General features: G+C 53.1%; 1 protein-coding gene and 1 non-coding gene across 2 annotated transcripts in view; both read right to left on the reverse strand.

Annotated features, from left to right (window-relative positions):
- ARHGEF10L (Rho guanine nucleotide exchange factor 10 like) overlaps positions 1-8,908 on the reverse strand; it is a 134,342-nt gene that overhangs the window by 95,113 nt on the left and 30,321 nt on the right. Inside the window, exons 2-4 of the mRNA XM_023532645.1 lie at positions 7,182-7,261; positions 1,140-1,322; positions 372-405 (exon numbers count right to left, since the gene is read on the reverse strand). Of these exons, the coding sequence (XP_023388413.1) occupies positions 372-405; positions 1,140-1,322; positions 7,182-7,218 (254 nt within the window). The 5' untranslated portion in view covers positions 7,219-7,261. The remainder of the gene's footprint in view (positions 1-371; positions 406-1,139; positions 1,323-7,181; positions 7,262-8,908) is intronic.
- Positions 4,018-4,136, reverse strand: LOC111742105. The gene has a single exon (XR_002781190.1). It is a non-coding gene; the product is annotated as a 5S ribosomal RNA (ribosomal RNA).

An 8,908-nucleotide genomic window follows, 5' to 3' on the forward strand; every position in this document is an offset into this window, starting at 1 on the left:
CCAGACGGCGGGTTAACTCTCAGCCGCGACCCAGTGGTGTAGGGACTTTACTGTTTCCATCTTGCATAGGAACAGACTGACATCTGGAGAGTTTATGTGACTCCTTCAAGCCACACAGCTAGCGAGGGGCACAGCAAGCGTTTGGAGCCAGGTTGCCCTCTGCAATTCACAGGCTTGTAGACAAAACAGAAGAAGTAACATGAGTTTCAGGGACCGACCTCTTCCCTCAGGCCCAGGGACCTTGAAATGTGTTCCTCCTTAGCCGAAGACCTCTCCTGAGCCCTCTTGGCTACAGCTCCACCCTTTCCCACACCTCCTGCCCTGCTTCTCTTTTTCCAGTCACCAAAAAAAAAGGAAGGAGGCTCACTTACTGTGTCTGGGGCGGTGCAGCCACTGGGTCCGAGTCTGCAGGAGAAGAGTCCAGGGAGAGCCCGTCAGGCTGGAGGCTGGCCCGATGGACTCAGCCCATCCCCGCCCCCTTTCCCAATCTCCCCAGGGTGCGGGAGACAAGGCCTGGTCAGCCTGGGTGCCTGCTGTGCCTGTCTCCCTTCCCCCAGCCACTTCACCAGTCATCAAGCTCCCCTACCTGTCCTGCCTGCACCACCCCCACCACCACCCCCAGGCCAATTCCCAACTCTAACCAGAACCAGCAGCCCTGCCTGCTCTGGGCCTACGGCCCCACCCCCGGCTCTTCAAGGAGTCCCTTGTCCCCAAGCCTGCAGGAAGTTCCTGCTAGTCCAGTCCCCAGTCTCTCCCAGATGACAGAATCAAGAGCTCAGAAGCTGTCATTTAACACCAACCTTATCAGGGCCTTCCCACCCCCCAGGGCCACCAGCTCCCCGATCCTGACGAGTTGGGGGAACCTCTGGGAGGCTGTGCCTGTGGCTGGTGTGATTCCCAGGGAGAAGCTGCAGGGAGGGGGTCAACCACTTCCATTTACTATATGCCAGGGCGCACCAGATGCTGCAGGAATGCTCGGAATCCTGGCTCCCTGGGGAGGTGGTGGAATGCAGCTTCTTCCCAATGACTTTTCCCCTCCTGCTTTCTGGGGACCACGAGGCATCACTGGGAGCCTGGAGCTTCCAGCCTCTCCCAGAGGCCTGAAAGTGGGAGGACCCGAGGCTCCTAGAACACCTTACCAGTGACAGGGGCGAAGTCCACCTGAGTCAGCAGTGTGTCTGCATCCTTCTCTGCAGCAACGCCTGGGACACCCAGGCCAGTGCTGGTATCCTCGTCATCATCACTGTCATCGAACTCAAAGGCCTCTCCGGGGTCTTCCTCCGCCTCTGGGGAGGGGCCTCCTCCAGGAACCAGTGGATCTCCTGCAAGGGAGGAGGAGTTAGCTGGGCTCCACCGTCTCAGGGTCTGGCCAAGGGAGAGATGGCTGGAAGGGGGTGAGCAGCTCTGCAGGTCTGAGTGAGAGAACAAGGGCAGTTCCCAGACCCTAGATGAAACCCATGCCCGGGGCAGACGGCCCTCCTGTGCCCCTGAGAAGTCCTTTGGTTGGGCGAAGGCTCTAAGCAGATGGGCAGTGGACAGAGAGGAGGGAGCACGCTTTCATGGTAAGTTTGTGTGTATCTGTACTTGAATGTGTGTCTCTCACACTCTTGTTTTCTATTTTCCTATTTTGTAAGCAAGGAGGGCTTTTTAAATGCATCTGCACATGTGCGTATGAGTACATGCATGTGTATTTCTGTGTGTGCATATGTGGCTATGCATTTTGCATGTGGGCAAAGGAGCACAGGCAGGCTCATTCTGCATGCTGCACTTCACTTGGCATGCACAGCGGCATAAAATACAGCTGTCTGGAAGAGTCTGGAGCCTGAAGGTAATAGCTCTCAGGTGCGAGGGCGAAAGCTGGCTGGGGCAGGGCTCAAGGGGTGTGCTCCCAGCACAGCCTCACACCCTGCTCCTCCCTCCTGGAAGACCCCCTTCCTGGGCATGTCCTCCTGTCACCTGTCAAAGCTCAACTCAAGCAGAAAGGATCCTTCCTGGCCTCTGGCCATTGCCTTAACTAATGGATGTCCTGCCCCTCTTCTCTGTCTCAGCCCCCTGTTTTCTTCATCCTTTCCTGTAGAACGTGTAAGTATGTGTTTTATGCCCATTTGTACTCCCTACCAATCTTGGGTCCCTAAAAGCAGTCCCTTTTAATGGTCTCTTTAAGGGGATAGGTTCTAGCCTGGCCCTGAGTAGGAGCCCAGCAACTTTCATAAGCAATTAAAGGGACAGATTCTCTATCCTGAAGCTCATAACGAACCTTCACATCTCCACCCCTTCACCCAGCTGAGGTCCCCCGTCTGCTTCCTTAGAAGACTTCTCTTCTAGAATATGAGGCAGGACAGAACCTCAAGTGTTCGCCAAGCCCCTCCCACCTTGTGCAAACCAGCTCCCAAACTAAAGGGCAGTGTGGTCTGGTTTTCAAAGTCCACAAGGCTGACAGCATCTTGGACCGCCCCAAGCAGTCCTACAGCAACTCATGCCACACGACCGAAAGCATGAGCTTCAGGCTCAGCCGGTCCCGCCTGGGCCACCTTCCAGCTGCATGGTTCTGAGCCAGTGACTTCGCCTCTCTGAAACCTGGTTTCCTCCTCTAAATTGGACAATGAAACAGCACCTACCCCATGAGGCCGATGTGCACATGAACTGAGATGTAGGTCAGGGTTTCTCAGCCTCTCCACTGTTGACATTAAGCTACAGCGTCTCTGAAGCGGGGGACACTGCAGGACGTGTAGCAGCATTCCTGACTTCTAACCCACCATGAGCCAGTAGTACCCTCCAGCTGTGACAACCAAAAATGTCTCTAGATATTGCCAGATGCCCCTACTTGAGAACTGCTGGATAGATGGAGCGCTTGGCATAGTACCTGGTATTTGTGTTACATAATATTACCTGTCGTGATAACTGCCCTTCCCAGCCTGAGATCCTTGAGGGCGGGACTGGCTGGTCCATGTGTGGACCCAGCCCCAGCACGCGCCACAACATGGATGATACGTGAACAGGTAGGAAGGTGGATGGAGCAGAGAATGGGGGATGGACCAGCAGATGGACAGATAAACAGCTCTGATTCCAGCAGTCTCTCCGATCAGAAAAATCCAATCTCCCACAGTGACCCGGGGGCTTCCAGAGCAGAACACTTGAGGTGTGAATATATCACATTCGAGAAGCCCCTTCCCAGCTGCTTGGCCGCAGCAGAAACCCAGAGCTCTCCCTTCCTCCCCAGCTTCCTCTGCAGGATCATGGCCAGATGAAGGCCATTAAAGTGGGGGCCCAGCCCCTCCCTGTGGGAGCTTTGGGGAGCCCATGGGCCAGCGTCGACCGGGGTCAACTCCTCTGGACAGTGCTGTGCCTGTGGCACACGCTCCTTCCCCAGGTGTGAAGAAACACTCATTGAGAGCCTGAAATGTGGCTCATGAGCTCCGTGTTTAAGCCTCACAATCACCCCCTATTTCATACAACAAGGCCACAGAGATTTCGAGAGCTAAAGTAATGCACCCACAGTCATACGGCTAATAAGTGAGGAGCCGCAGCTGAACCCTGCTGTCTCCCGGAAGTCGCCCGAAACCTCGGACACCTGGCCCCATGATGCTGCATTAACAAATGAAACGCAGGGGCTGAGGGGGAAGCTGGGTTAGTGGCTTTAAGTGACAGTTCTCAAACCCACTGGTGGGTCATGAAATCAATTAGAGGATTCCCAGGCAGCATTCTGTTTTGTTTATGAACTGCTTATTGGGAATGTTTTTAAACAGAACATGAATAAAGTCACATTCGGTATACATCTGACATGGCTGTTTACACGTCTGTTCTAGTTTCCTACAGGGTGTGCAGAACCTTCTGCTGCGTCTTCTTGCTCACCCCGCTCCAGCCACACCGGTCTCCTTGCTGCGCCACGAATGTGCCACACATGCTGCTGCCTCAGGACCTTTGCCCTTTCAGTCCGGGGTCCAGAATGTTCGTCCCCTGGCTGTCTTCTCCTGCTCTCACCTCCTTCAGGTCTTTTTTTTTTTTTTTTTTTTTTTAAGCCTACAGCACCTGGTCTTCCTAGGTGGTCTCCCATCCAAGTACTAACCAGGCCCGACCCTGCTTAGCTTCCGAGATCAGACAGGATCGGGCTTGTTCAGGGTGGTGTGGCCATAGACCAGATTTTTACTATATATCAGTGGTCCCCAACTTTTTTGGCACCAGGGACCAGTGCTCCCTGAGAATCTTAACGCCTGACGATCTGAGGTGGAGCTGAGGCGGTGATGCTGGCACTGGGGAGCGGCTACAAATACAGACGAAACTTCACTCCCTGGCTTGCCGCTCACCTCCTGCTGTGCGGCCTGGTTCCTAATAGGCTACGGACCAGTACCGGTCCGCAGCCTGAGAATTGGGGATCCCTGCTATACATCATCTCCCAGTGAGGCTGCCCTGACCAAAACTGCCCACAGAGACACTAGGGCTCCCTCATCACCTTGCCTGCTTTACTTTTCTCTATGGCCCTTAGGAGCACGTGACATGTTCTATGTTTCACTCATTTTGCTATCTGTCTCCTCTACGAGAACACACCTTCGTGAGGATAGGTATTCTTATCTGTTTAGCTCATGGTTGTATCCTCAGCATCTGGTACTGTGCCCAGCATACAGTAGGCACAAAATAAGTATTTGCTGAATTCACACACACGCGCGCACACTCCTGCTGTCGTGTCTATGGGTTGTGATTTTAAAAGTTTAAAAAATGCGAAACAAATGACCACAAAGTCCCTGCCCACAACTTCCGGGCTATCAGATACAGGCCCACCTTGACCAAGGGGGCCTCAGTGACCTTGGTCCCTGCCCACTGGAACCTGCTGAGCAGGCGATTCTTTTTTTACACCTGGCAGGTATCATGTAGTGACTACAGCTTCACAGCCAGATACCTCGTTCAGACTCCAGCTCTCCCGTACCCTGGCTATATGAGTATCAAGTTGTTTTACCCCAAACTCCAAGCTGCAGTCTCTTGCTCCACAAAATGCGGCCAGTAATAGTAACTACCTTGCAGAGTTATTGAGAGGATGAAATGAACTAACACACATAAAGCACCTGTGTCAGGTATGTGCTCACTAAATAGCAGCTATTTTTATAATGGTTGTCCTTATTATCAGTCATTGTATCATCATTATGATGATGATGATGATGATGATGATGATGATGATGACGACGACTGCCCTGAGTTGTAGCCTAGCCCCTGACCCTGGGTGAGATGGGAAGGCCGTCCCCGCTCCCAGGCCAGGCGCAGGCCATATCCAGGGACTTGGGTCACTTCTGCGCCTTTTCCTTTTAGGAGTACAAATGGCTTCAGTTAGCCCATCGATCAACACGGTCATGTCCATATCCAGGTAGTGGCTGGGTCAGGCTGACCAAAATATCTGTTCCCAGCAGACCCTACGCTGGGCGGTTCAAAGAGGAGTAAGACATGACCCCTCAATATCAAGGAGCACACTGAGGGGAGAGGCAGGCAGATACGGCGAGAGGAAAACATAAAACCCCAGAGACTGAGCCGCCTCTGGAAGGCAGGAGGGGACTCATGCTCACCAGGCCTCGGGCACGAGGCCGCCCTGCGCAGGGCCCTGAGGGGTGAGTGAAGGTCTGATGGGATCAAGTAGGGAGAGGTGCTGCCGGCTGAGGCCACAGCAGGGACAGAGAACAAACAGCAAGGGACCCAGCTGAGCTGAAGATGTGAATAAGGATGAAGGGGCTGTAAGATGGCTGAAGAGGTGTTTACGGAATCTGAATTTTATTTGGTAAGATGATGGGAAGCTCTCAAAGAATCAGAAAGTGGCAAAGAGCCTGATGGCTCAACCAGATGACACTGGCCAGCAATATCATATACAGCTAGAACAATAAATGGCCATGAAATGCTTCTTGAATGGAAATGAATGGATTTGATCATAAAATGATTTTATTCTCACTTTCCCTGTCTGATCCCCTCGGTAGGTAGGAGACAAGGTACAGGGTGCCCATGGCAGCAGGAGCCAGAGCGGGGACATCCTGGGACCCAAAGTCGCAGTCATGAACCAGGAGATGCCCTTGTTCCCAGGGCTACTCCCAGGCTCCAAAGACCCAGGCCATCAGACCTCACTCCTCATCAGAAGGAAAAATCAGAAGGCCCATCTCTGGATAATTGAGAGCTGAACCGAGCCCTTCTTACCCATCTGGACAGGTGGCATGGCTGGCTAGAGCTGGCCACACACATCTAGATGTTCCCAGACACGCCTCATTCTCAGGAGAGTCAACTCCAGTTAGTCCAGGAGGCGGGGACCCAGGAAGCCATGGAGAAGGCGGGCCCACTGTGCTGGCCCACACCCATTGGGTAACTTGGCTCAGGACAGAGCACATGGAGCACGCCAGCACAGGGAGCCACCCTGCCAACAGCCCACAGTGATAACAGCTCCCAAATAAGCGATTACCACGGGCCAGAGTCTTACCTGTGTTTAAACCTTGCAACAACATGGCAGAGGGTGTCATAATTATCCTCATGTTTATGGGTGATGAAATGGAGCCATAGAGACACCTAGTCACACCAGCGGCAGTGGCTGAGTCAGGCTGACCAAAAAGCCCTCGCTCATTACCACTCTGCTATCTGCCTCCCCCAAAGAGGGCAAGAGGACAGGAAGCCAGGCCTGGCAGGAGAAACAGCTCACGTCCATCCCCTCCAGGGTGGGGCCTGGCCTCCACCTGCAGTGTCCGAGGCCCCACTGCTTGGGTTGCCAGATAAAATACAGGACGTTGAATTGAATTTCAAACAATTCACAAAAATTTTTTTTAGTATGTGTTTTTCTTTTTTTTTCTGACTCTAGCAGCCCTACCACTGCTAGATGGATGACCTTAGCACCTTTGCAGGTAGAGATGGACAACCCAGCCCCTCACCCTCAGCCCTCAGGTCCCCGAGGGTTTCATCCCCAAGCACACTTCTGCCCCCAGATGGGCTCAGGGCATCTTAGGGACACAGGTGAAAAATCAACCCTTGTCTGCAGCCCATTCAGTGAGCAGGAAATTATTATTTCCCTGTTGCAGACAAGGAAACTGGGGCAAAGGGATGAAGTCATTTGCCCAAGAGCTCCCAGCTAACCACCTGGGGTCAACTTGCCCCCAAGCCAGTGGCCCTCTGTCAGCCCCACAGCTTTGTTCAAAGGAGGGACAAACAGGAAGGCCGGGGTACGGTACCTATGGCGGCTTGTGGAGGAGGGTTGGAAGAAGCCATCAGAGAAGGTCCAGCTCAGATCAGCACTGTCTCAGCCACTCGCCTGTGAAAAGAAGGCCAGAAATCTAATTAGATAGTGTTCGAAGCCAAAGTTTTGGCGACAGAGAGGGGTCACCGGCTCACGACCTGTGCCCTCAAGCCTGTCAGCTCTCACATTTCTTTCCTGGCAGTTCCAGAAGCACAAGACAGCCCAGAAAGGGCCCAGCCCCCATCATAAATCATTAACCAAGAAAAACCAGCAGCTTCAGAACCGTATCCCCGTCTTCCCAGAAGTCCCCTGCCACCACAGACCTTCCTCTAGCCCACTGCCAAGGGCTTTGTGAGCCTGGTGGGTCCAGCTAGACTACCCCCTTGACCCCCCTGACTTACAAGTGAAGCTGCAGCCCAAGACCAGGATCTCACTCTGCCCCCGAGTTCCAGAAGTTGGAACACGCCTGGACCATCATGGACGTAGCCAGACACTTCCTTCTCTGGCTGCCCAGTAACCAAGAGTCCAGCCACTCTTACCAGCTCCTGCCCACAGCCCTGTTGAAGGCCATTCACTCTGTCTCTCCCTGTTCTGCACCCTGGGGTTGGCCAGCTGGCAAGGGGCCACCCGACTATGGCATACGGGTACAAGGGAAGTAAAAGGCTGAAGAGGAGCAGATGGCACAAGATAGGGGCAGAATCCCAAATGCTGGGGTTGGGGAGCACAGTTTCTGCTGGCCTCACCATGGGGACTCACACGTCAAAGAGGCCAGCACCTCTGGTGGGCCCCCCTGGGCCCTGGAGCCAACTTTGCCAGATGTCTCCTGCTGAGCACTGAGAGAAAGAGTTCTCCCCCATCCCTGCTGGCACCCCAATTCTGAGCTAGGGGTTGCCCTCCCAGACCTCCCTGCGGAGGAGGGAAGCATCCCGAAGGAAAGGGCCCAGCCCTCCAGTCTGATCAGCCCCTGACACAAGGTCCCTGTGTACCTGCTTTCCCTTCTACTCCTAAAGCCTGCACTTCTATGACCTGACTTCCTAAATAAAAACGGAATATATGTAAACGGCAATTCATGACAGCAAACATTCACGTAGTGCCTACTCTATCTCAGACATCATTCCAAGCGCTTTACAAATAATGTTAACATATATGAATCCAATTTATAAATAAGAACATGTGGCCCAGAGTAGTTAAGTAAGTTCCCCAAGACGGCACAGCTGGTAAGTGGCAGAGCCAGGGTTTGAACCAAGGCCATGGCCCCAGAGTCCGAGTTCCTTAAGTAACCGCCATGCTCTAGTGCCTCTCAAAACCCAAACAATGCAAAGGATGTACAATGAAAACAAGTCTCCCTCCCACCCCAGTCTCTCTAATCCCCCGGAAGTGGCCACTGTTCTCGTTCCCTGCGAATCCTCCAGAACTACCCCACATGTGTACCCACATGCATACCTGGACAGATCGACTCATTCTGTACAGGAGGAAGCACACCCCACCTGCTGTGCTGCAACCACGTTTTCAGCTTAAGGATCTCGAACATCATTTCGGAATAGTACAGAGAAATCAGTCTCATTTTCTTTAATGGCTGCGGAGCACTTTTTTAACGTACCATAACCGACCAATGTACCACAATCCCTACTAATGAACACTGAGGTTATTTCTAGGCTTTTGGTATCATAAACAATGCAGAAACTAACATCCTTCATACACACGGCCTTGAGCGAAAGCATC

This window comes from Pteropus vampyrus, unplaced genomic scaffold (assembly GCF_000151845.1).
Source record: "Pteropus vampyrus isolate Shadow unplaced genomic scaffold, Pvam_2.0 Scaffold86, whole genome shotgun sequence".
NCBI classification, from domain to species: domain Eukaryota; kingdom Metazoa; phylum Chordata; class Mammalia; order Chiroptera; family Pteropodidae; genus Pteropus; species Pteropus vampyrus.